Source organism: Calidris pugnax, unplaced genomic scaffold (genome assembly GCF_001431845.1).
Source record: "Calidris pugnax isolate Ruff unplaced genomic scaffold, ASM143184v1 scaffold128, whole genome shotgun sequence".
Lineage (NCBI taxonomy): Eukaryota > Metazoa > Chordata > Aves > Charadriiformes > Scolopacidae > Calidris > Calidris pugnax.
In genome coordinates, this window is record NW_015090851.1 from 2,265,525 (window position 1) to 2,292,530 (window position 27,006).

Consider the following 27,006-nt stretch of genomic DNA (forward strand, 5'->3'; position numbering starts at 1 on the left):
AGGGATCTCTCCTGGAGTAGATGAATTTGCAAGCTTCAAATCAATGCCAGGTCTCAGTGCTGGCACTTGCTCCTGGGGCAAATGCACAAAGACAGAGGACCAAGCTCTGCAGCGTTGGCAGTCGTCCACCTGGTAGGCTCGGGTGGGAAGTTTTTTGTGGCCCGAGCTGTAAAAATGACACACGTTTGTCTCGAGGTGGTCACATTGTTGGCTCACGCTAGTCATCCTGCTGGCTGAAGGCTGGGTACTTTAACGTCTTTCTTTGTGCTTTAAGGAGTATGATATTAACAGTCCAAGAGTAACATATCGTATTAATATTTAGTATAGAGCAACGATTATAAATCAGCTCAAGCAGTTAAAACTTGGTTCTTTTTCAAGACTGAGACTGGTGGCGTGTACTGCCGGCCTATGGAATCGCCATAATCCATTTTTTGGGCCAGTTGCCACTTAGGTAATAGGATAATAAAAGGGTAAGAATTACAATCTAGACTCAGAGGTGTGATGGGGAAAGCAAACGAGCTCTGGTTCAGTCTGTTTTCCTCTTCACCCTACCAGGCAGCCACTTAAATCCTAATAGCTGACTAAGAAGCAGGATACTCCTACATAAAACTTAATGTTGTAGGCTATATATAGGCTTTTTCTTTTTTATTATTTTATTTTATTGGAGAAGAGTGAGGGCTGGCTTATTCAATGCTGGTGTTGATTCTGCAGAACAGCTTAAGTCTTGTTGGCAGGTTTTCCCCAGCAGTCAGCGTGCGGGTCCCATCGAGCTGCGTCCCGACGCCAGGAGCTCTCGGCGGGCTGGCTGCAGCATCTCTCCCTGCAGACGGGTCCTGCCAGCATGTGGCCAGCCTGGGCTGCCTCCTGCTGCACAGCCACGGCTGCTTCGTTGATGCCGGGTTGCCATCGGGTGCTTTTTGAGGTGGAAAGCAAAGTTAGAGTTGGGGTAGCCCAAATTAAAACGTGTGTTGGACAGCCTAGGTGGGAATGAAGGTTCCTGTTAAAGCCAGGCTAGAGTGTTTCTTCTGCTTGCTGGTTCTGGACCATGTTTTTCTGCAGTGATACTTGCAGGCTGTCTAAAAGTGGTCATCTAACAGCATTCACAATTTTGGATGATGAGTATCAGCAGGACTTGCATGTAACAGCCCAAAACTTCTGACTTCTAATGAAAAACAACACCAACCCCAAACCCCTCGCCCTTTGGCTGTTCCAGATGGCAACTCTAACGTTGGTTGCCTGTGTTTCCCACTGAGCTGAAGTCCTCCTAAGTACTGGTCTGGGGCTGGCGAGAGGTCCTGTGGCACTCCAGCCATGGATTCCTGCTTCATGCCGCCTTCCCTATAAAAACCTGTCCTTTGAAAGTGCAAGTCAAATCGGTGTCAGCAGGTATCCTGCTCTGCTGCCGGTGTGGTGGTGTGACTCAGCTCTGCAGGGACTTTGATCTCCAAAGCACACAGCTCCTACCGGGTACAGGGAAGCAGGGAGTGAGTGTGCTCAGGCATGTGTGTAAGGGCATCCTGCAGATCTTAACACAGGCATTGTAACCTGAATAAAGAAAATTTTGCAGATGGCCACGCTTTCTCCAAAAAAAAAAAAGTTACATTAAAGCTATCTACAGTGGTGCTGTAAGGAATTTTTTCAGCCCAGCTAAGTTATCTTGGTGGACAAGATGCACCAGCTCGCTTCCTCCGAGGCGCGGGAAGGCGGGATCGGTGGCTGTGGCCTGGTGGAGAGGGCTCCTTCAGTCTGCGGAAACTCGCCTGGTGCCATGGAGTAAACACACGCTCCCTTTCAGCTGAAAGCAGACAATTTATTCCCATCTACCTAATTTATCAAAGCTGCGTGCCAAGCACAGCTGCTCACACTGCCAGCGGTGGAGGTGCGTCCTCGAGGGGATGGGCACTTGCAGGGACCACAAGTGTGCATCCCTATGCTGCAAATTCACTCTGAGCTCCACAAGAGTAATTGAGACACATAGCTTAAAAGGCTCTGTAAAGCTTCAAAGCATAGATTGTGTGAGTAATAAGTATGCCTAAAAGTAATGTTTGCAGTAGGAAAGTGGTGTTGCGAGGTCTGCTCTTCTATAATCTGTTTCCCAGCCTGGGAGGGCCAGAAAATGTGTCTTGAAGGAGAGCAGGGAATGGGGGGAATCCAGTGGAAAGCCAGCTGAGCTGGGGTACTTGGCAGCGTCTGCAGTGGTAATTGTTGGTGCTTAAGCATCATTGGAAACACGTATTATTTTTCACTGTTCCAAAATCTTGGCTGTGTTACGCCAGCAGTGTGCACTGGGAGCTGGTGGGAGATGCCTGGAAATGGGGTTGTACTTAGTGGGTTTTGGGGTTCTCTGGACAGGTCTGTGCTCCTTGCGCAGGACCTGTTAACAGATACCTGCATCTTAATGCCCGAGAGACCTCGCGGCGAAGACACTGGATGTTTTCAGTCAGTTAATTAAGAAGGCAGCACCAAAGCGGAGGCTTTTCTGGAGAGGCTGAATCCTTGGGTGGAGCTGAGCTTTACTCCAGAGCTTGGAAGCCCAGCCCGCTTCGGGGTGGACTCTGGTCTGTTCTTGAACCTGGAGAGTCCTTTTATATTGTGGTAGAAATCATGAGCCCATGCTGGCCAGGGGCCGAGCTGCTGGTGGGATCCCCTGTGGCTGGGAACAGGGTGCGGGCAGCTTTGCTGAGGGCTGATAAGGTCTCCTGTCCTGCCCAGAAGTTCTTCTCCCTCCCTCCTTCCCCACCCCAAATGAAAGCAGACAAGCCCTCCTACCAGCAGGCTTGGAAAAAATTACATCATGAGATCCCTATGCCTGTCAGGAAGCTGGGAGGCTGTAAGAGCTTGCTAACTTTGCTAACGAAGCGCAGTTGTGGGGATGGCACCAGCCCCGGGGAGGAAGAGATGTCCCATTCTTGTGGTGACCTTTTCCTGTCATCAGGGCAGCAGCCCTGCATCCGGCCTCTCTGGATGAGGCTGGTGAGACGGGATATTCTTGCTCTTGATGTGAAGCTGTCTTGTCCACGGTCTCTTTTTCCCCCTGGTCAAGGACTGCTGCCCAGCTGTGCCCTGGGAGATGGTGATGAGGTGCTGGAGGAAGCTCTGAGCTGAGCCCATGGACAGCTGCTGCAGTAACCACGGCACATCCACATACGATGCTATTTATGTGCTGTAAATATGAAACGGGCCATTCTTTGTGTCGAGTAACGTGCGTGTAGCAGTGTGCTCGAGGTGACTCTGTCCCGCTGGCTTCCCTCCCCAGGAATGAATGCTGGACGGCTTTCTGAAATGAGTTTACTTGTAGTGTAGTAAATCATCCCTGTGTCCACTCCAGTCAAAATGCTGATGTCAGTATAAATCTGAGGCTGGGGGGGTGTTCCTGGGCTGGGGATGCTCTGGCCGGCAGGGTGCTGAGCGGGTGGTCCAGCCCCGGGGTGCGGGATGGAGATGCTGTGGGATGCAGGGAGGGAGTGGGCAGCAGGGGCTCGCACCAACGGTCTGGTTTTTGCACGCTCCAGCCCTTAATTCCAGCTTGCGGAGCTCGGGCACCGTGGTGAGCCTGCCAGCAGGGTTTGGGATCTCTCTTTCAGGTACAATGCAGCTCTTCCTTCTGCTCTGGTACGATTTCTTTCAAGAAAGCTTTCCTTAATAGGTTGTAAGGGAGCGTCTTCCCTCCCTGGCCAGTTTGCAGCTCGACTGGAAAGAGGTGGGAAATGGGTAACAGCAGGGACTGTCTGTTTTGCTGTTGCTAGGAGACATATTACTTAAGTGATGCAGACTTTTACCTTGGAACCTGTAATTAAAATCCAGTAGGGCTTAATCACCTCATAGCTATCTATTGTATATCTCGGACTGGATGTGAAATCACCAGTGAGCAGTCAAATGACAGGCACTTATCGTAACCCTGTGAGTTTAGTCAAAACTAATGTTAAAAAAAATCCGGTGCAAATAAAATCTGAGTAGAAACCAGACGTTAACTATCGAGAAAGGCCAAACGCCATTCAAGGTCTGAAGTTACAGTGTTATCTGTTCAGGACATACCGCCCTATTGTGAAACCGCGTAAATATTAACTACTTTGCCTGAGCATTGGGTTAAAGGGAACACCCTGGTGCTTACTGTTCTTGGTTGCTATTCTGTATAATCACTTATTTTGAAAGTCAGGAGATCTTTTTGTATTGATAAGATGGTGTTGGGTTGCTACTGAGGTCTCTGAAGTGGAGGAGAAGCCTTACTTGCTTCTCCTCCTGCCTGGGGGGTGAGGCTTGGCTTGGCCTGTAAACGCTCTGAATTTGAACTGGAGAAGGCCATCAAAGTACTGAACGCTCATTAAGATCCCTGTACAATTATTTCAGTGCATGAAAGTGAGTTTCTATCACTGTGGTTGTCTTTACTCCATCATCTGCTCTGGGAGCTGGAGGGCAGCAAAAAGCTTCCAGGTGACTCGTAAGTTTTGTTGACTAAAAAGAGGGTTTCTTCAGTAGTTTTCATTGTAACGGAGGAAAGAATGACAGGATCAGTCAGGCTGAGGTCCTCCATCCCTTAACAATCCCGGTTTGGTTGAGCTTGGACAGACTGGAGCTGTTACAAGGATAATGCAGCCTGAGTAGCAGCTACAAGGGAGTGCATCTGAGCAGTGACTCGCTAAAACCAAAGTAAATTGCAAGAGTATTCACAAAATTGTAGAGGTCAGTTCGTAAGGCCAAACTGATGCAGAGAAATGCCCTGTCCCTTCAGACAGCTTCTACGACAATCTCATCTTGATGCTTAGCTGAATGGCGTGTCCTAAAGTAGAGCTGCAGTGTGGGTGCTGCGGTGATAAACTTTTCCTGGGCTAGAGCATGATGTGGTGTTGCCAGAGTTAGATTTTCCTTTTCCTCTACCTCTCAGTTTGTGGTGTGAAGGGATGACGTTTTGTGCAGGCAGGAGTGTGACAGTGCAAAGGGTGCCTGATGGACCTCTGCTCCTCACTTTGCTGTTTGTACCCAGGTCATGATGTATCCAGATTTTATTCTAATTCTAGACTCTGACTTTGCTGGACTTCATCATATAGCACTTTTTTTTTTTTCCCACCATTTTTAATACAAACTATTGAGGTGTTTTGGGATGCGCGTTTCTGTATATAAGTGCAGTTTCCTAAATGGTGCTGTAGGTGTGCCCTGGGGTGTTTCACCCCTGTTGGGATGCTGTTCTTGTGAGCTCCCGTCACATGCTGTTTGGCCTCTTTTGTAAGATGCAAGTGCCATTAAAAATACCAGGTGGCACTTATCATCCAAATGCAAAATACCAGAGATCTTAAAGTGCCGGTTCTCCTGAGCTTAACGTTGTAAATCTTCAAGGGCAAGTCACGCGACCCTTGGAGAGCACTGAGCTCTCAAAATAGCTGGAGAGCGCTGAGTCTTTGGACTCCTCTTTTTCCGCCTGTCTAATGCAGGGCATGAAGAATGGTGTCTCTTCCTGAGCAATTGCCTGCAGTGACCTGGGTTGTTTTTCGTGTCCTTGATTACCTGGCCACAAGTGCAGGCATGGGATTTTTAAAACATGCCTCTTTCCTTTAAGGTGGGAAATAATCGGATGTATGTCTTTTGTCTTCCAGATAGTAAAGCCATAGTTGATGGAAACTTGAAGTTGATCCTGGGCCTGATATGGACCCTTATCCTCCACTACTCCATTTCCATGCCAGTGTGGGAGGATGAAGGTGATGATGATGCGAAGAAGCAGACCCCTAAGCAGAGGCTGCTGGGCTGGATCCAGAACAAAATTCCTTACTTGCCAATCACAAACTTCAATCAAAACTGGCAGGATGGCAAAGCACTGGGGGCTCTTGTTGACAGCTGTGCTCCAGGTGAGTCCTTTGCTCTGATGGTCAGTGTTTTCCTTGCTGGCTGACCTCGTGGCCACTCTGCTGTTGCTACGGGAGGAGGTGTTCACTGCTGAGCTGGAGACAGGAATGAGGATTTCAAGAAAACCTGAGTCCAAAGAGGCCAGCTGTGGGAAGCAGCAACTTGTAAATGACTTGGCCAAGAGAAATACTGGCCTAAAGCAGAATGTGTGATTGCATTATTGGAGGCGCCGCGTCTGAGCTTTGTCTTGGGTGCAAGGGACAAAGGCGCAAATGCTGGCTCCTAAATGCAAAAAAGACTTGTTCCCACAGCAAGTGCCAACAACCTTTCAACTTCAGGGCGCAGCAGGAGGCTTCATGTGTTCTCCTGAAATAGGATTGCAGAGGGAGCACAGAGCAGCCAGAAGCTGCACACTACCTGAAACTTCAGTGTTTAGCAAGCTGGGGCTGTGCTACTTAAGGCGAGTAATGTGATGAAGTGTGAAAAAGGCACAGTTTCCTCACCCTCTTGTAAAACAGCCTTGCTAGTGTGATTGCTGGTGTTCATCTAATGCAACCTGGGGTGCTATGGCAAGCAGCTGAAATTTTCTTGTCTAAATTTGCTGCAGGAGAGCCAGCGAAACATAAAGGATGGCTAGATGTATTTGTGCTGAATTTAGAGCGGTGTCTTGCACAGCTTAAACTTAAAGCGGCACAGTTGTGTGGCTGATGGAAAAGCTACACATCTTCAGTTGATAGGTGAGGTGGGTGGGAGTCTTTCTGAACTGGCTGCAGCTGCTTGTGCCATAAGGGCCCATGGAGATGCTGGCGGTTGTCTCAGAAGCATTTCAGTGAGGAGCCCATGCCCTTGTTTTGGTTAGTTCTTCAATGCTCTGGATGTCTTTTCTGTGTAGCAGTGTAAAGAAGTGGCTGTGGAGTCTGTACTTGGTTCCTTCAGCTAGGGAAGCTCCTTTGCAGACAACACCTAACAACTGAAACGTGTTTGCAGGCCTGTGCCCTGACTGGGAGACCTGGGATCCGAAGAAGCCCGTTGACAACGCTCGGGAAGCCATGCAGCAGGCGGATGACTGGCTGGGTGTGCCACAGGTAAGGCTGTGCCTGCGGGGAGCCCAGTGGATGGCTTTGGACTTGCCACCAACTTCAGTGTAGATGGAGGAAAGCAGGTGAAGTTGCTAGGACACTTCCAAAAGTTACAGCGTACTTGGGCGAAATTGCCCGAGAAAAGGCAAATTGTAATGAAAGGCATTATTACATTTCAGAGCTGTGGTTGTAAGGTTTTGTGTAGGTGTCTCCGCTGAAGACAGCCGGTGTTGCAGCATCTCTGGTAGGGAAAAAAAAAAAGTGCATGTGCCTGCTTTGTTAGCTCATGGAGTGAGTTTGTTTTGCTGCATTGAATTCCACAGGAGAAAAACTCACTGGCTTCGGAAATCACCTGCAAAGATGACTTCCATACAGAGAACAATGTATTTGCAAACAGAATTGTTTTCACGCTGATAAAGTTGCACAAAAGCACTGAAGTCTCTGAAGCTGCTGGAGCAGCTTGTGTCGTGGGAGCAGGAGAAGAGACTGGTCACAAGTTTCACTTTGCAAGCACTGCACTTCAGAGCTTTAACACACAGGATTAAGAATTACTAATTCTTTCGGTTCCAATTATCCCTGTGTTGCTTTTCCAGGGGAATATAGCTACTGTTGTCTTGCCTTGCTGCCGTTTAGTTTGTCACAGTCTCCTGAGAACTCCTTATAACCAAGACACAAAAAGCCCCCAAACCACAATGAGCTTCTTGATTTTCTTGCCATGAGATAATAAATGATGTGTGTATCAAAGGCAAAATAAATTTAAGAAATTGCATTAGCATGCAGGAGTTTTGAAATGTAGGACTCTGTTGTAGCTCTGTTTCTGTGTTGACATGCGGTAACCAAGCACTGGTACAATATACTTAATTGCACTGTCTTTCAGGTTATTACCCCTGAAGAAATTATCCACCCTGATGTGGATGAGCACTCTGTAATGACTTACCTGTCCCAGTTCCCCAAAGCCAAGCTGAAACCAGGAGCTCCTTTAAAACCCAAACTGAATCCAAAGAAAGCAAGGGCTTATGGCAGAGGTAAGGACTCGGTGAGCTTAAGCTGCAGAGAGCATTTAACTCTTCAGAAAGCTGGGTGGGGTTTTTTGCTTATGTTGAACTCCAGACCTACTGTAACTGACTTCAAAGTTTCACTTGTATACTCTTGGTGTGGTGCCTAGTTTCAGAAATACGTGGATATAGTCCAAAAGACACTCCTCGTTCTAACATGTAAATTCCCCCAAGTCTCGGAACCTGTTTTGCAAGCTGCCAGCCTTGCAGTCCACAGCTGGAAGAAGGAGCATGATGCAGGGCTAAAACAACCTCGGTGTGAAATTTAAGCTAGCAGTATTGCTGCTGACAGCGGTTGATCTAGCCATGAATGCTTCTTGTGATAAAGCACTCCTTCAAAAAGAGGAAAAACCTTTTTACATCTTTATTTGTGGGCAGGCTTTCTATAGAGGCAGAGTCTCCAGTTTCCCAGGCTTGGTGGCAGACGTGTATTAGGGTCGACTAATTCTAAATAAGATATTTGAATTAGTTGGTAGGTGTGAATACTTTGTTTGCACATGCATGAAGTTGGGTTGGTAACCCTTCGTTCATTAAATAGTGCCAAGCTTTTGTTGTAAAGACTGTGCTTGCTAATTGGAAGGACTTGTCCATAGATGTTTATGCAACTGGACATCTACATAGACATTAGTATTTTTAACTCACTTTTTAAATGGATAATTCCCGTAACTTCTGAGGTGCTTCTGTTCTAGATTGGAATACAGTCACAACTAAATGAATAACAGATTTTTAACTTTAATGTGCTTGGCACGTAGCAAGACGTCACTTACACATTACACTTTTTTCTCCATTCCATCTTGTTTTTTAGATCTGGGGCCAGTTGTGGTCCTTCAAGATTTCTAGAGTTAGTGGGTTTCGGAATTGGGTGTATAAGGGTGTAATGGAAAGAAACAAAACTGTCTTCTTTTTTTTCCTGTTTTTTGTGTTTTGGTTTTTTTCAACCTTCCATTTTTTTTCAAGTTCCATTGAAACTTAACTGGTGGAATGAATGGACACGGACGCAATCTCTGTGCTGATGAGCAGTCACTGTAGTCAGAAGTGGGTTTAGCACTTAGCCAACTTGTGGTTCATTTCCTTCATTGGTGCCTTCCACAGAAAACCACAATACATAGACACATTTGCCAGATCCCAAATAAGTGGACTACATATGCTCCATTTAGGGTGTAAATGACTGATCAGCCTGCCTCAGTCTGTCAGGTCTGGCTTCAGTCATGTTCTTACTCTTTCAAAAACTGGAATTATTTTGTTGTCTACTTTTGTGCATGCAGTGCTCTGGAGCCATGGTAACAGAAATGATAAAGAGTGAGTGGCTCTTCTTGAAAGATTGATGTTTTCCCAAAGTTAATTGCCAAAACAGAGTCATAAAACATAATTGACAATTCTGACTGCTAATCTATGTCAGAACCAGAAGGTGACTCTTACAGCGAGGGGCTCGCTGCCAAACTGGGCAGGGTCTGCTGGACAAATGAATAACAGGTCTTCATGCTTCCAGAAAAAAGGTGATTGTCAGGTCTGAAGTTGGTCAGCCTTAGCTTTTTTTTTATTACTGTTTTTCCATGTGCTACAGTAAGTAATTCCTAACCTCCCAAGGTGACCCATAGTTGCAGCCCATCGCCCTGGACACTGTGGTGGCTCACTCCTAGGGTGGCCGTGTGTAGACCTGATGTGCAGTGAGCCTGCAGGGGTGCTGTACTCGTTTGTGCAGATATCACTGACACACTAGGAGTTCTCATTTACCCAGCTAAAGCAGATCTCTGAGGAGAGAGTAGAATGTAGAAGATTAAACATAGGCTAAGAAAGTGCTGTGACTAATGCTGTCCTGGCTCAAGCTGGTGTCTGAGGCTAAGCGTTCCTCCTTCTTGTGCTTGCAGGAGGAGGGATACTTAACTCGAATACCACATCCTAATGCTTGTGTGGTGGACTGAAGATCCGCAGAGCGAATTTATAGCTGTTTAAACTAGATGATAATCTAGGGCTTAGTTTGAAAGAATGAATATGTCAATTGTTAACACCTTATCAGAATGCTCAGATTTCCTAGTAAAAACATTATCTTCCTTGCATTGCTCTCAAGTTATTGTTTTCTGAAGACAAACAAGTTCAGGAATTCTGTTGTTCACAACCACTTCCTTTATAATCTATCAGACATTGCACTTTCCACTAATTGTGCTATGGAGCAGTAGTGCCCACGGTTTTATGAATAAGCCGAGGAGTAATTCCCTTGGAAGGAAGGGGTATATGTGTTTGGGCTAGTCTGGAACCAGCAACTTTGGGAAGTTCTTCCACCCACTCAGTCTGACTCCACCATGACAGGTGTCATGACCTGGGGCTAAGTATAGGGAGATGATGAAACCCTGCTGGTAAATGCACGCTGTAGCAGGCCCTGTGCTGAGGAATAAGGAAACTCTGACTAAAAGTTAAATGAAAGTGACACTGAATTGCAGGATTTTCGTGGTTTTAAGAGGTTCCTGCATGCCATTTGTACAGTGTTCACTCTGGCAAAGTAGTTTGGGCAGCTTTCAAAGAATAATAAATCTGAGCAGTGCCTGTAGAGCTGAGTTCTGAAAATGGAGTAAAATGGGACAGTATAGGTAAGAACTCTTTTGCTTAAGTAAGTCTTTCACCCTTGGCTTTAGGGTAATGTCTTTACCAAAAGGCTTGCCAGAATTTCTCTCCCAATTCCCTGGTTGCCCTTCCTGTGGTGCAGCACCATTGCAGCATTTACCCATGTGAAGCAGAGCAGCTCCTAAAGAGCAACTCATGGACGTACTCTGCTCACTGTCCACGTCAGCTGGGCATTCACCATCGGGTGACCCTCAGGAAGTTGCTCTGGCAAACAGGGTAACTTGTTTTCACCTGAAACCAGATGCCAGCTGGGCTCTTGAGAGATCCTGGGATGCACTGAGTGCCAATGATTTAACCAATTTTTAACAATTATTGTACTATAAAAGTAGCGTTTTTCACGAGCATGATGTTCTGGGCAGCTGGGTGCTGGGGACTTGTGTGGGAGGGCAGTTTGGACAGTTTGTGGATGGTCTCTGCTCTACCTTCTGGGTTTTGTAGCAACAGCTAATGTGCCGCTTTGCCTGGCAGGGATTGAGCCTCATGGGAACATGGTGAAGCAGCCTGCCATCTTCACAGTGGACACCATCAGTGCTGGGCAGGGAGACCTGATGGTCTTCGTAGAGGATCCAGAAGGAAACAGAGAGGAGGTATGTATGTTAAATATTCAGCGTGGAAAAGTAAAGCTGGTCTGAATGCTGAAATTTTTGCAGTAAACTACATCTTTCACAAGTGAGGTCTTAAAAGATAAGTAATCTGAAAAGAAGTTGCGAAAAAACATCTATCAAAAGTGCAAGCCTCAAGCTTTTCCTCATAATTGCCTTACTGGATGAACTTGAAAAAAATATCACTATCTGCAACTAAGCAACACAACTCCAATGTCCAGTAGTTGCAGTGCTTTAGCTTGACTGGCCAAGTACATTCTGACACACTTTAGATAACACACATCACTAAATCACTGTCTGCCCTTACTCATTCTGCAAGAATGGCTAAAGCAGCTATTTAGATGCCATGAATCATTTTGAGTTAAAATGCTGGTTTTAATGTTTATAGAAACTTCTCATCCAAGTGCTCCACTTGATCATGTTACAGCATTCCAGAAAAATACAGCTGTACGTTGGACTTAATGTCTCCTCAGTTTTGGCCTGCCTTAGTAGAGCAATTAACAGCAAGGAAGAGGGCTGGGGAGAAGGTAGCTTGCTTCGTCTCATGTAAAGACAAAATCAATGGAGGTTTTTCCATATGAGAAGAGGAGGTAGCAAGTGTCCCTGCTCCCACAGAAACACATCTCTGACATTACAATCTCTGGAAATAGTTTGCAGTATCAAGCATTACCCAGAAAAATCTTAGGCTGGTGTATGTAAGTGCAGCTCATCGATGGATGTGCTTTCTCTCCTAGGCAAAGATAACGCCGTCCAGTGACAAAAACAAGACCTATTCAGTTCAGTACATGCCAAGGGTTACCGGACCTCACAAGGTAGGTTTTGTGTCAATAACCAGTGTTCTCTTGCTAAATGAGCTGCTCTCCTGGTTGTTAGCATGAGCCCCTGAGGGCTGCCTGTTTACTGATGGTGTAAGGGCCACTTTGGGCATCCTTAAGAAAAGGTAACCTGGTGTGGCCTTAGTCCTCAGTCTGGGCTGTGGGGCTGTCCCCTTTTCAAGGGGGATGAGATAATGTCCGTGGTTATTTGGGTATGAAGTCCTACAGCTGACTCTCCTGTCACGTAGGGCCACTTCTTGCAGCTCATGAAGCCAGTTTTGTGGGTTGTCGCAGAGGAAAGCACCAGGTTGTTTCTGTAAGGCCTTCCTCTGCTGATGGTATTGTCTGCCATACGGGTTTTGCAGAGAAGGTTTCCCCATTCAGCTCTGTCCCCAGGTGCCTGCAGAAGCGGGTTTATGATGGGTGGTCCCATGGCTTGGCACTTGCCTGAATGGCTGGTCTTCAGAGGCAGCCTGGAGAGATAAATGCAACTTCTGCTGTCGCTTCATTGCCAGATGGTGATCTCCCTCTTATTGGCACATCCAGATTCAAGCATCCGCTCTGTTGGGGCTGGACCTGCGATCAGTAGCACTGCAGGGAGGTGGCCAGCACTTACGCTGTGTGGACAGGATGAAGGTTGTGGGATGGGTGGTCTCTCTCACCTCTGAGACGTAGACTCTCTGTGCTGGGAAGGCAGGCACTTCACCCTGTGGTTGGCTCTGTGGTGGTGACACTGAGCTCTGTGTGGGTTGGAGCTGACGCTGTCTGTCTCTAGGTTTCAGTCCTGTTTGCTGGGCAGCACATCTCAAAGAGCCCTTTTGAAGTGAATGTTGACAAAGCCCAGGGAGATGCGAGCAAAGTAACAGCGAAGGGACCAGGACTGGAGGCCACAGGGAACATTGCCAACAAGCCTACCTACTTTGACCTCTACACAGCAGGTAAGCAAGATGAACGAGTGCTGAAATCTCGCAGCTTCCTCAAACGTGAGGCGAACCTAAGCCTTGGAGGGATAAATGAACTGAAAAGGGGATGAGGATTTGCAACCCCATCAAGTTCAGAGGCTGCTCTGGAAGCTTCAGCTGTGTATGAAATACGTGAAGTATGGAGCTGAGCTGGGGCAGGAAGGTGCAAAGCATTACCCAGAAATTTGCCATGAACTTGCTGAATAGCAGCAGGCGAGTTCCTGGCTGGTTTCTTCCCCCAACTCATTTTAAATAGGAATGTGAAATGCCCACCTCTGAAGGATGAACTGTGAGTAAACTGTAAATGCTTCACGTGTTCTGCATTTAGCTTCACAGAAAGAATCTGCCGCAGTGCTGCTTCGAGTTCATACTTCAATGGCAAACTGGTTTCAACCTCTCTTGTAATTATTAGAGGGCTACTATCTTCATTAGAGCATCTCCATCACATTATTAGGCCAATGCTGTAGCCTAGAGGAATGACTCAATAAGATGCTACAAATGCTAATTCATTTAGAACAATGCGAAACTACTTAGAGCAGTTACTTGAAGTATTTAAACACTGAAATATGCTGAGTAGCATATTTTAAATTGCCTTCTGCCTGAGGGTGCTTAGAAGTAAAATTAAATGTGGTTATAGTGAAGGGAAGTGTAATGTTCAGCCTCTAATTGGGAGAGGGAGTGGTCTGAATCATGTAAAGACATGTCTGGCCTCTGAAAGTGGCTGGAAAACTGTTTTTGTTGCATGATGAGTTGCATAAAATGTGAGAGGAGCAGGTGTCTGAACAAAAGTGAATATCTGTAGTCCAGAAGAGAAGGATCCTTGTCCAGACCAGTGTTCACATTGTCCAACCTCTTAATCTAAATGACTTTAAAGCTTGAGAGATGGAACTGGCTGGCAAAGTTGTGGGCTAGTCTGGGACAGAGGTGCTGCAGGGTGGCAGCAATGGGGTAACCAGGCTGTGTGTGTGTTCCTTGTTATTATACTGTTGTGAAACCCTGTGAATGGAGCAGCAGAGCCCTGTCAGTTTGGTGGCTTCATGGAGATGCCGCCATCCTGTCTTACCCCCCTCCCCACTTAAATGCCTGGTTGCTGTCAGCAGAAGCTGAAGGTTGTGGCTGTGCCCAGAAATGGTAGCAGAGGAGGGGTGGCTGAGCTCGGGCAGCTGCCTGTGATCTTAAACACAGAGCACATTGCTGGGGAAGCCAGGGCTCAGCTGGGCTTGTTTCCTCTGCAGGTGCTGGTGTGGGTGACGTGATTGTGGAAGTGGAGGATCCCCAGGGGAGAAGCCTCGCTGAAGTTGTAGTAGAAGACAAAGGCAACCAAGTCTACCGTTGTACCTACAAACCTGTTCAAGCTGGTCCTCACATTGTCAAAGTGACTTTTGCTGGGGAGGCAATTCCCAAAACTCCTTGCACTGTGCTCGTCGGAGAGGGTATGCTTTTTAAAAATGCACCTAAATGTAGATGGCCACTTTTTACCTTGGATGTGATCACAGAATATGCTTGAATCTTGCCCCGGACATTCTCTGTACCTTTCAGCATCTTAGACCTGATTCAGTGGGTCACACGGGTGTTCGCAGGGTACTGTAGTGCTCTCTAACAGTAATATGGCTTTTGTTGCTAGAGTTTCCTTTCTGCCTAGACCTCCGAACGTTAAGCTGCCCTTTGTATTTTTTTGAAGTGTTTTATGCAGCTATGCAGTGTCTTGCTGTTTTCCACCTTTGTTCCTCAAATGACTATATTTACTGGTTTCCTCCTGAACTGACACCTAACTTGCTTTCTGTTCCATCCTTACGTGCTCCTATGCTTTTAGATCTCTGCTCATCTCTCCTGAGCTACCCTCCATTTGTGGAATTTTGGACTTCACTGCTAATGGCTTCATAGTTGGTAAGAGGTGTGCAGGATGCTCCGTCATGTTTGCTTTTCGTAAGCTTCTAGCTTGCAGCTTGTCCTGGCCACAAGGGTTTTTTTGGTTTTGTTGGGGTTGGGGAAGAAAGTTGCAAGTGAACTTGGTGTGTGACCCAGCTTACCCACCCGCCTGACTCAGTCGTGTGAGGGCTCTGAGAGCCTGTCCCCCTCCTCGTTGGGCACTCTCCTCTGTGCTCCCACCGAGCTCTCAGAGCGAGCAGATGGCACGCGATCTGCGCTTACACCGTCCGGTGTAGGACGTGGAGTGATGTTGGCTGCTGCAGGGGTGAGGGTAAAACTTGTAAAACGAGTGGAAACCTAATGAGCCGCTTGGCAGAGTTGTGCTCCGGCTGTAAGCACGGCATATTTTGGGGAAATGCATGTTGTGATTACACTGCTGGGAAGCTGTGATTATTTGTAAGTCTCTTCGAACCCTTCAGGTCTCTGGAGTTGAAGACCACGTGGTAATGGGATTGTGTAAGGAAAACTGTTCAGAAGTGCACGTTAGTTGATTTACGTAGCCACTCTGCTGGCCTGCAGAAGCACTTGGAGTAAAAGGGTCAAGTGTAAGCTTAGACTCAGCCATATGTAACCTACTGAAGCATAAGCTTAAGCTCAGCCATATGTAACCTGCTGCCCCTGCCCATGGCTCCTTCGGTCTGCAGAGGGCTTGATGGCTTTGCTTCTGAAAGGGTGAACTGCGACAAGCAGGGGGTTTGATGTGACATCTCTTAACGAAGCACACGCAGAACTCGTTTTGGCCAATAGCAGTTATTGCAGTCGTGTGCTTCTGAACGGACAGCACAATGATGCTGTTCACTGGGGCTCACCTGCAAAGGGGAACTTCACCCTGGGCTGCAGTGTGCCTCAATGGGAAAGGCATCAAGAAGATTGTGCCTAGGACAGTGGATATCTGTGTGTGTGATAGCCATGTAAAAGTTTTATATTGATAACTGGCATCACACTGGAAAGCAGCAGGGCTTCGGTGTTTGCTTTAATTGTGAAAAATGTCCCTTGCAGGGAGTCAGTGTTGCCTGCCTGCACCGAACGCTACTGCCCAAAAGCCATGGGACATAGACAACGGCTGAGCAGACTCCTGAGTGTCTCCCTTAATGCTATAACCTTAAAACTTGTGCTGAGAGCTAAGCTGTGGTTGCCCTGAGTCAACATTGAGCTGAAGGTTGTTCCAGGCTGGCTAGGCTCTGGGTATGCTGAGAATCAAAGACGGAATTGATGTCTGAACTTCCCTTGCAGCCTGCAATCCGAATGCGTGCCGTGCCACTGGCAGAGGTCTGCAGCCCAAGGGCGTCCGCATGAGGGAGACGGCCGACTTCAAGGTGGACACGAGGGCAGCAGGGAGCGGAGATCTTGGAGTGACTATAAAGGGACCAAGTAAGTCTTTGGGTGAATTTGTGCTGTGGATGCATTTTGGAGAAGGGGAAGCAGGGGAGACTGTGAAAGGAAGAGCAGTGAGGAGATGGTGGCCTGATGGAACTGATGGGATTTATATCCTTATAAAAAAACCTCAGATTTTGGAAGGGTTTTCTGGTATCCTTTGTCCAGTGTGAAAGTTTGAATCTGCACGGCTGGGTAAGATTACAATCTACAGGACTGGTTTTAGTTCTCTCCATTTTAATGCATATCCATTAGCAAAACTGAGAAACTCCATGAATCTGCCTGCTGTGGCCTCCAAACTTTATGGGTTCCCATTGCAACTTCATCTGATCTGTGGGAGCAAGTCATGCTCCAGGGTGGGAATCCAACTCTTGTAAAGCTAGGAAAGGCTCGGAGCAGCACTCCTGGCTGCACGGGATGCTCGAGTACATGAGCAGAGAAGGGAGAGGGTCGAGGGAATGTGTAGGCTGACATGGAGACCTTCTGCCAGGATCTGTCCCCAGTCCTTTGCTGTGTCCTGAGCTCTGGATGTGGCCCTCTGCCTGGAGCACGGCAGGCGGGGGCGATGGGAGCGCTGGTGGCCGCTGGCTCGTGTGTGTGGCTCCTGGGGCTGCCAGCAGCGGTGGCCGTGCTGCTGCTCCCGGGGAGCTGCCGTGCTTCTGCTGTGCTTGTGAGCCCGTCACCTCCCCCCGGCTGGGACGGTATTAAAAGGTGCATTGTATTGCCTTCACCTCCTCCCCACGCACAGTGCTCTGACTGTGTGGCTTAATGTGGCTAGAGGCCGGGGGGGGGCAGGGGGAGCAACAGACATATCGATGTAAATTTTAGCGTATTAAGCTTTTCTGCCTAAATTCTTCATCTTGAAGAAAATGAAAAGTAGGCATTCCCCGCATACTTGTGGTTGCAAAGTCTGACAAATGTTAAGCTTTTTTGTTTTAACATATGACATGCATCATACTGCAGACTAAGAAAATAAAACACAAGGGAACCTATTAAGTCTGGTAACTTAAAATACTTTCTGCTGTATTTCTTCTGGAAGTGTTTGCTGTCTTTGTCCTAGAGGGCAACCAGAACTAACTTCCTTTATAACCTGACCTTTTTGTCTCTGGTGGAAGAAATTTATTCTTGCAAGCTAAAATAAATACTAGAAAACATGAACTTGTCTGAGTAATTGAAGGCAGGATGGAAGCTGTTAAGTTTAATGCTGAACTGATCTTTCAACAGAGGGCTTGGAGGAGCTGGTGAAACAAAAAGGCTTTATGGATGGTGTATATGCATTTGAGTATTACCCGGCTACCCCAGGGAAATACGTTGTCACGATTACATGGGGTGGGCACAACATCCCAAAAAGGTGAGTTAGAGGTAGCTTTTTTGGAGTTTTTGCACCGTTTGGTGGCATGTGTGATTGGTGGGCTTTTAAAACAATGCTGACCTTCGAAGAAACTCTTACAAAATTAAAGGCAAGCAGTTGCTGTGACAGTTTATCTACAGCGGCTTATATTGGGAGAGCTTTGACAAGTGATTCGCATCAGTCTTGCTAAACCCAAAATGATGAATACAAAAAGTAATAAAACTTGGTGGATCACGCAGCTTGGACTTCACTGTGAGTTTTTTGAAGGGATCTGTTATTTTGGTGTCCAAGGCTACAGCAAGCAGTGCAAGCCAAATATTTGACAGTCAGGATTTGTGGTGCAAGACGTAAGCACGTGATGGCTTGGATGACCTCTCTGCTAGAAAGGCAGTCTGCTGGGCACTGTGCCACCGCATGATAGCTTCTATTAATTTGGGAAATCCAATGTAAAACCTCATTAAAATGCCTGGGGAAAAAAAACCATGGATGCTATTCTTGTCCTCGTTTCTAACCCTGTGCTTTGCTTTTCTCTTGTAGCCCCTTTGAAGTTCAAGTGGGTCATGAAGCAGGTCCTCAGAAAGTGCGAGCCTGGGGGCCAGGGCTGCATGAAGGGATTGTGGGCAAATCGGCTGACTTCGTGGTAGAGTCCATTGGCACAGAAGTTGGCTCTCTTGGTATGTAACCTTACTTAGCCTGCCTGAAATATTTATATATTACGGTGCTAGCAACGGACTCTTGAGAAACAATAGCTTTCCCAGCAGTAAAAAAACACGTCTGCAAGATGTTTTGGTCTAAACACAAACTTATATCAGAGTATCAAAATCAAGTCCTAGAGACAAGAATGTGTGTGATGGGGAATGTTAATCTGTGGCTTTGCGGGATGAGATCCAGAAGGGAATGATGGATTATTTCCTGTATTGCTAAAGAAGGGTGATAAAGAGCACCAGGCGTGGGTATGGCTAATAAAAAGCAGTTTGGGGAAGTGGCGTTAAATTAGCAGCCACCACAAACCTAACATGAGGAACCTACTTCTTCCTTTTTCAGGCTTTGCAATAGAAGGCCCTTCTCAAGCTAAAATTGAGTGTGATGACAAGAACGATGGCTCATGTGATGTGAAGTATTGGCCCAAAGAGCCCGGTGAATATGCTGTGCACATCATGTGCGACGATGAGGACATAAAAGACAGCCCTTACATGGCCTTCATCCGACCAGCTTCAGGAGACTTCAACCCAGATAAGGTGGTGTATAAGAGCTCACCCATGGCATAGCACGTCTTTGATATCTATAGTAGAGATGTTTCTGAAGGCCTCTGGTAACAGACTTCACTCTTCAGCTGCCTTTACTTAAGGCTCTGAATTTACCATGCTCCAGCCAGATATTACTCAGCTTTTTCTAATAACACTGTTGTGGTTTTGATCTAATGTAATGAGAACTTGCTGAATTAGTCCAAATTCTCAACTTTCACACTAGCCTCTGCTTGTATCCCGTGCTTCACGGGTTTTGTGGGAAGGGGAAGGTCTTTGGAAATAAATCACTTAGTTTTACTTCTCCTTCTGAACTGCAAGCTAAGACTCTTGGGATGTTTGTTGGTTTTTTTTTTTTAGGTGAAGGCTTATGGCCCGGGCTTGGAACGGACTGGCTGTATAGTGAACAATCCTGCTGAGTTCACAGTTGAAACCAAGGATGCTGGGAAAGCACCTCTGAAGATGTATGCACAGGTAAAAAGCCAAAGGCATCTATGAGAAACTTCGGCAAAAGGTCTTTAATACTGTTGAGAAAAAATGCTTTAAGTATTTCTGCTCGCTTACACACCACTTAATTCTGGGCATGTGTAATTCTTTCAAAGCACTGTGCTTTGATCTGTGTAATGTAGTCAGACAGCAAACCTCACTCAAGACGAGATGACTTCTCTCGGGCGTATGAAATACATGGCTTTGCTTCCTTACTTGGAGTTTCCTCGCCCAAGCAAGCTGTAATTTCCTGGAGTTGTCATTTGGAAGCACCCAAAGTGTCTCCGAGCCTGTGAATCTCAGGGGAGCTTGTTAAAATATGTGTTGTAGGATGGTGTTGGAATGAGCAAGTGCTAGGTGAGGAAGACTTACAGGAGTGTAATTTGTGTGTTTCTTCATTATTTCTGAGGTGTAGTTCTGGAAAAAACCCTACATTTTGGAACAGTCCTGAGCTGTTCAAACTATACAAATACCTGAACCATCTGCTTGTATTGCTGCTTTTTAGGATGGAGAAGGAAACCCTATTGATATCCAGATAAAGAGCAAGCCTGATGGTGTGTTTGCCTGTTCCTATGTGCCAGTTAAACCAATCAAACATACAATTTCTGTTGTCTGGGGAGGAGCCAACGTGCCCAATAGCCCATTTAGGGTAAGTATAGAGATGGATTATTACTAGTTCTAGCCAAGTAGGACATTTGTGCTCACAAATACTTGTCATTACAACTAGGACGATAAAACCCTCCTGTGCACTTCAAGGAGGTGTGTCCTTTGGCTCCCTTTCTTAAGGAATCTATGCATTTGAAAAAAGCTTTCTGCTTTTTCAAGCTCAGATGGTGGAGGTCTCTTATCAGTCCAGCTGCAGCCTCGGGGAGTTGGGGCAATTAGTTCCTGCCTTAGGACTGTTTTCCTGTCACCTCTGTCCAAGCAATGCTCCCACTTGACTCTGATCTTGAGTGTGACACAGATGTGTGATTCTGACCCTTTTGAATCCATGTAGGTCCTTATAGGTCAAGGGAGTCATCCTCAGAAAGTGAAAGTATTTGGACCTGGTGTGGAGAGAACTGGCTTAAAAGCGAGTGAGCCGACCCACTTCACTGTGGACTGCACGGATGCGGGAGAAGGTAAAGGCAGGCTGGGATGTTGTGGTGGTGCCAGGACCCCGGGTCATGCAAGGTGGGGGATTATGTCCTGTTTCGTGCTGGTTTTCCTTGTTTCATGCGAAGACCCTGGGAAGCAGAACATTGCAATGAATTGTGATGTGATCTGTTGCATCAATTAACGAGGGGACTTGAGCAGCTCCTGGAAATGGGAACGTGCTGGCCGTTTGGCTAGAAATGTCTGTACCATCTGGTAGCAAAGCCTCCATTTGCTTTTCCTAGGTGATGTCAGTGTTGGGATTAAGTGTGATGCTCGTGTGGTCAGCGATGAGGAAGAAGACATCGATTTCGACATCATCCACAATGCTAATGATACGTTCACAGTGAAATACGCACCACCTGCCGCTGGGCGCTACACCATTAAAGTGCTCTTCGCAGGAGAGGTTTGTAATCTTCCTTCTACAGCCTGATGTGTCTCGGGTCTGTTTATCTGCTCTTTGATCACCGAGCGTGTGTCACTCCGCAGCTGGCTGCAGTGGCTTACAGCTGGCTCCTTCCGTTCCAGCTCATGTGCACCTCGTCTACTCACTGTTTTTAAAAACACTTTTGGAGTACTCGAAAGTACAGAAATGAGAGGGGGTGGCTGGAGACATTAGGCATGCAATGTGTTAGGGTGGCATAATGAATGTGGTCTCAGTGATGGGGCAAAGCTGCTTTCTAAAGGATAGAAAATCTAAGTGACTTTCCAAGGAACATGGGGGAAAAAATAGACTTTGCTTAAAAAAACAAAAGGGAGAGAGACCCCTGCAAACTGTCCAGCTGTTAACTTTGCTCTAGACTTTGAATTATGCTATTCAGTAGGGAAGAGCATAGTGCTTAAGTGAGGCGAAATTTTACTCAAGATGGTGCTGGAGTTAAAGCAGGAGTATTTTAAAATGATTATCTGTCTATTTTTGGCTAGTGAAGAGTGACCCAGTTATGTTTAGAGCTGCGTTTCTGTTGCAGGAAATCCCCGCCAGCCCGTTCAGAGTTAAAGTGGACCCCTCACACGATGCCAGCAAAGTGAAAGCTGAAGGACCTGGGCTGAACAAAACTGGTGAGACCCGGGTTGAGGTGGTGTGGCCAGTGCTGGACCGTGAGGGGCTGCTGCAGGGTAGCCACTGCCTGGCTGAGCATTGCTGGGATGCAGGGCTGGGTACAGCGGGGTGCGGTGCCAGGCGACTGGAAGTGACTCCGTTCCCTTGGCATTTTGCTTGATGGGGCTTTATAGGTACTGAATGCTTCTTGGGAAGAGTTTCTGTTGTGTGAGCTCTGCATAAATTAGGATTAACGTTTTTCTTCAGGCGTGGAAAATGGGAAGCCAACGCACTTCACTGTGTTCACCAAGGGAGCTGGAAAAGCGCCGCTGGATGTGCAGTTCAGCAGCTCGGCGCCGGGAGAGGCGGTGGCAGATCTGGACATCATTGACAACTATGACTATTCCCACACCGTTCGGTACACTCCAATACAGCAGGTAGGGTTGACTCCTGTAGGCATACAAGAGTGAGTGGCTCATGTTGTTGTAGTGCCGTGACCTCCCTCCCTGGTGCCTATGCATAGAGGAATGAGCAAATAAAACTTGCCAGGGTGTCCTGTTCCTCAGGGTCCCTAAAGCCTGCAGGAAAACTGGGACTGGAAAACAGTAATGCAGTTTTCTGGCCTAGGTATTGATAGCTTGTCACCGTTCTCTGGGAATGGTGAGATACTGAAGCAGTAGTGCACAGTCCATGTTGTCATTCCACACCTCATGAGTTGCAGAGGGAAGGTGGTGAACCTTCACAGGGTCCCAAATGGAGCTGGCGGCTGCCCTGGCTGCTCTGGGCTGCTGTGGTCCAGCAGTTGGGGCCATCTCAGCACATCTGGGCACATCTCAGCAAGCTGCTGCTGTTGAAGGAGCTGTAGGGTGAGCCAGGCATAAAAAGGACAGTGTTTGGGTGATGGAGCAGCAGCCCCCCGGCAGGAAAGTGAGTGAGTTGGTGCTGGGGAGGGAAGCTGGGCTGCAGATCAAATGTGTCAAGGTATTTGTCTGTATTTGAGGTTTGCCCTTGGGTTGGAAAAAAAAAAATTCAGTCTAACTCTTTTTTGTTCATGGGCAGATGGTTCCTAGCAACACCATTAAAGAGCTGAAAGTGGAAACTGCTAATGACTAGAAGTATTTCTTGTTATGCTTTGCTTGCATGTTTGTAAAGGGCCATTAAACGCCAGAATGCGCGAATCTCATGTATTTCTGAAGAAGTAGGTGCTGTAGAGCTGAGATGAAAGTGTTTTGCTGATGTTGTTCTGCTGGACAAAAACACATGAGCTCCTTGGTCATCTGCACCAGCTTCCTTGAATGTAGCTGTACAAAAGTGGACCGATACGGAGGACTGCAGCATTATTTGTCTGATAATGCTGGATTAGCATTCTTGGAAGCGCCATAGAGCTAGCGTTTGTTTTTGGATAAAGCAGTTGCATGATCTCAGGATGTGGCTGGTGTGCCTGTTTGGAGAAGCTTTTGCTTGTTCAGTCACGGTTGGTATGCAGAAGGGAGCAAAGTTATCTGAACTCCACAGGCGTGTGTGTGAGCAGTACCAGATTGCTGTGTTTCACCTGAAAAGCAGTGGTGAAACAAGCTGGGATGCCCAAACCAGCTTTCCCACCTGGGTCTGCCATCTGGGGGAAGTACCTTGGGACTTAGAAGAGCGATGGATTTACAGGAGCTGCTCACAGATAGCAGTGGCAGGAAGGCAATGGTTAAAAAGAGGAGTTGAAAATAGCCTGCATGGTAATTAGAGTAGCCTTGTTGTCCCTCCAGGCTGCAAATAGGTAGGTCTTTCCTGGACCCTGTCTTTCTCGGGTTCGTAGGCAGTAGGTTACAAATGAGACTTTGGACCCTTCGGAGTGAGGGGAGGACAGACTAGTAGTTAAATTCCTGAGGGACCACGTAAGCAGCAGAGGAGCCTTGGTTTAATGCTGTTTACTCAGCCTTATCTATCTCACTTGCGGTGTTGCTACAGCTACCCGTGTGTGTGTTTTCTAAAAACAACCAAGAATAATCATGGAAGCTATTCACTCGCTTGTGTGAAACATCCATGATTATTTCACTTGGGAGCTGAACTGGCCAAGAGCGAAAAGTAAGCAAACAGTGAATATAGCTAAAATATGGACTGTGGTAGGAGAGAATAAAAGGAGCACACATCGTGGGCTGGAGCTTGCCATGGCTGTGCGGTATTCCAGCCAAAATACACAAAAGCATTAATCTTTCTGACTTGTACAGCTTAAAACCCTGGTATTTCAAATGCTGTAATAATACGGCCTCTTTGCAGGCTTGGCTTTGGCCCGGCCTCTCCGTGTGGTGGAAGGGGATACCTGGTCTGCAGCTCTGGGACATCCATTCAGCTGTCGGGTCCCAGCGCCGGGAGGGTGGGAGCCAGCCTGAGCCGGAGCATTTGCCAGGCAGCTTGAATATAGTCTAATTAAATGTTGGAAAGAACTGTCTTTTTCACTCTTCCTGCATTAAATAAAAACCATTTAATGCTTTGAAGGGCTGCAGTGGGATGGGAGCTTGAAAGTCCATAACCCAATAAGTTTGGCTGTGGTCAGCTGAAATGGATTAGGTAAAGTGGTTTATGTACTGCTGGGATGTTAGTGCATCTGTATGAAGTGAGGAACTGAGCTAACTTGTAAATTCTCCAACTAGGGTCCAATGAAGGTTTTGGTAACTTATGGTGGCGATCCTATCCCTAAAAGTCCTTTCACCGTGGGCGTTGCTGCTCCACTAGACCTGAGCAAAGTTAAAGTCAATGGACTCGAAAACAGTAAGTACCTCTGGACTGGAAGCCTCTGAATTGTCTCCTGAACCTGTGACAGCTGACATCTTCTGCTGGAACAGAAGTGGGCAAAACAAACTTCTTTTTTAACTTGCTACATTTGGGGATCCACCAGCTCCAACATTATAGCTTGATCACTCTGACTTAGCTGGTCCTCGTGAGGACTAAATTTCAATTTAGATTATTATTTTTTTTATTTTTTTTTGCAAAGATTACATAGCAATGTGGACAAAGCTTGTGTGGGGTTTAGTCCCTTGTGGTGAACAGAGCTGGACTCTTCACCAGGCTGGGAACCTGCAGTTCCTTGGGGCTACATGGCTGTTTGTTCAAACATAAGTTACTGCTACTGTGCAGAATGCCATACGTACAGTCTCTTTTGTTTTCTAAAAGCAGAAGAACTTTGGGCTGTGAAATATTGTTGTGCTCCTGAAATGAGCCTGTGATACTGTCGGGCCATATCTTGCAGGCTGGTTTAGCACTGTAGCTTTGTAGTTCCAGTTAACCAAAGCACTTGTTTATTTTTAGGTTTGGTTTGTTTTGGGTTGGCAGGTGTTTTTGCACACAGAGGGATGCAGACTGAGCAGGGCTCTGCCAGTGCTTGCTCCCTCGGTGGTACGTGTGTGAGAGATTTCTTGGAGCACTGTCTGACCTTGAGTACTTAACGTAGTAATATGGTTTTGTCTTTTTCAGGAGTGGAAGTAGGGAAGGATCAGGAATTTGTAATTGACACCAAAGGAGCTGGTGGGCAAGGTAAACTGGATGTTAATATTTCCAGTCCGATGAGGAAAGCTGTGCCGTGTCTGGTGGAACCGGTTCTGGGTAAGGAGTGCAGCACTGCGAAGTACATCCCAAGGGAAGAAGGACTGTACGTGGTGGATGTCAGTTATGATGGCAACCCAATCCCAGGGAGCCCCTACACTGTGGAGGCCACGCTGCCTCCAGACCCCTCCAAGGTGAGTGAACGGTTCAGAGCGGTAGCAGCAGCTGATACCTGAAAACTGAGTTGTGGGCTATTGCATGACACTTGGCTTGGTTTTGGCCAAACCAGACCCAGGAACATTCTTACTCAGAGTGCTCAGTCGTTCCTTTGGCAGGCTCTGTGACTCATGCAAGTCATTCCTATAACACTGTATTTAAAAAAACATTGCACTAATTAAGAGTACTGCAAGCATCCTGCGTAGTGTGGCAAATACAAGTATTACTCCTAATTTAATAGGAGTTGGCCTCATGAGCATCTCGACTGTATTAACTGATCCCAAGGAAATAGATTTCAAGAAAAGTATGTGTACAGCCATGAAATATTTTAGTGTTTCTACCTTTTATATCTCATGGCTATATAAAAACAGCTACAGTGAGAGTATGAATATCTCCTTGCCTAGAAACCTCTTTGGAGGAGAGATGTCAACTTTACAGTAAAACCGGGAGGAGTGGCAAAGGAGACATTGCTTTCTGTGTATTTTTAAGAGTTTGTTAATCAAATCCCACATAGCAATAAGTCTATCTGCTGGCAATAACATGAAAAAATGAGTTTAGCTCAACTGCATATTCTCTTCTAGGTAAAAGCTCATGGTCCAGGTCTTCGAGGAGGCCTTGTTGGAAAACCAGCCCAATTCATGATAGATACCAAAGGGGCAGGAACTGGAGGTTTGGGTTTGACAGTAGAAGGGCCGTGTGAAGCTAAAATTGAATGCTCAGACAACGGCGATGGAACCTGCTCCGTCTCCTACCTGCCTACGAAGCCTGGAGAGTATTTCGTCAACATTCTCTTTGAAGAAGTTCACATTCCTGGTTCGCCATTTAAGGCAGACATAGAAATGCCATTTGATGTCTCTAAAGTCATTGCCACGGGCCCAGGTCTGGAACGTGGTAAAGTAGGTGAGGCAGGGCTGCTGAACGTCGACTGCACGGAAGCGGGTCCTGGGGACCTGCGGGTGGACATGGTGTCAGATACTGGTTCCAAAGCTGAGGTCCAGATCGATGATAACAAAGATGGGACCTATGTCGTAACATATGTGCCGCTCTCGGCTGGCATGTACACCATCAAGATGAGATACGGAGGAGAGCAAGTGCCTAAATTCCCAGCCCGGGTCAAAGTGGAGCCAGCTGTGGACACAAGCAGAGTTAAAGTGTTTGGGCCTGGAGTGGAAGGAAAAGGTGAGAATAACTGTTGGTATCAGAATTCACAGGACTTGCGGTCCTCTGTCCTGCACGGAGCACTCTGAGCACTGAAAGTTGTAATAGCCTTGCATGTTCCCATGGTGACCTTCGGACAGGGTTGTTTCGTTATGTTCCCAGATGAGTTGTTTATCGTGCTGGTTCACAAAATATTTTGTCATCGGAAATACATGCGGTTCTTGAAGTGACTCTTGAAAATGTATCCTGCAGATGTCTTCCGAGAAGCTACAACTGAGTTCACTGTGGATGCTCGACCTCTAACGAAGTCTGGTGGCGACCACATCAGGACACAAATCACGAGTCCATCCGGCTCCCCCGCGGACTGTCTCATCCAAGACAATGCTGACGGAACGTATTCAGTAGAGTACACGCCGTTTGAAAAGGGTAACCTCTGGGGTTTTGGTTCTTTCTTTTACTTGAGAGGGGAATACCAAGAGCAAGCAGCTCTTCTGACACTTTCCTTTGGCAGACTGCTGAGGTCTGCCAGTAACTTGTTGGCATCTTAGCAAGACTTTTGCCAGTAGAGGAGCTAATT

At 46.9% G+C, this 27,006-nt stretch overlaps 1 protein-coding gene across 6 annotated transcripts in view; it reads left to right on the forward strand.

Moving 5' to 3' along the window:
- Positions 1-27,006, forward strand: part of FLNB (filamin B, beta) — a 74,458-nt gene that overhangs the window by 19,560 nt on the left and 27,892 nt on the right. For 5 of the 6 annotated variants that reach the window (XM_014943205.1, XM_014943201.1, XM_014943202.1 and 2 more), the window contains exons 2-22: positions 5,589-5,837; positions 6,823-6,920; positions 7,792-7,939; positions 11,057-11,175; positions 11,925-12,002; positions 12,781-12,943; positions 14,203-14,400; positions 16,130-16,267; positions 17,495-17,621; positions 18,159-18,295; positions 18,666-18,859; positions 19,226-19,339; positions 19,857-20,000; positions 20,349-20,472; positions 20,731-20,891; positions 21,454-21,544; positions 21,792-21,961; positions 24,167-24,284; positions 24,987-25,249; positions 25,853-26,450; positions 26,682-26,855. In XM_014943205.1, coding sequence (XP_014798691.1) covers positions 5,589-5,837; positions 6,823-6,920; positions 7,792-7,939; positions 11,057-11,175; positions 11,925-12,002; positions 12,781-12,943; positions 14,203-14,400; positions 16,130-16,267; positions 17,495-17,621; positions 18,159-18,295; positions 18,666-18,859; positions 19,226-19,339; positions 19,857-20,000; positions 20,349-20,472; positions 20,731-20,891; positions 21,454-21,544; positions 21,792-21,961; positions 24,167-24,284; positions 24,987-25,249; positions 25,853-26,450; positions 26,682-26,855 — 3,606 coding nt within the window. Of the gene's footprint in view, positions 1-5,588; positions 5,838-6,822; positions 6,921-7,791; positions 7,940-11,056; positions 11,176-11,924; positions 12,003-12,780; positions 12,944-14,202; positions 14,401-14,786; positions 14,855-16,129; positions 16,268-17,494; positions 17,622-18,158; positions 18,296-18,665; positions 18,860-19,225; positions 19,340-19,856; positions 20,001-20,348; positions 20,473-20,730; positions 20,892-21,453; positions 21,545-21,791; positions 21,962-24,166; positions 24,285-24,986; positions 25,250-25,852; positions 26,451-26,681; positions 26,856-27,006 lie in introns of those variants that run through there. The other variant, XM_014943206.1, reaches the window with a different exon arrangement.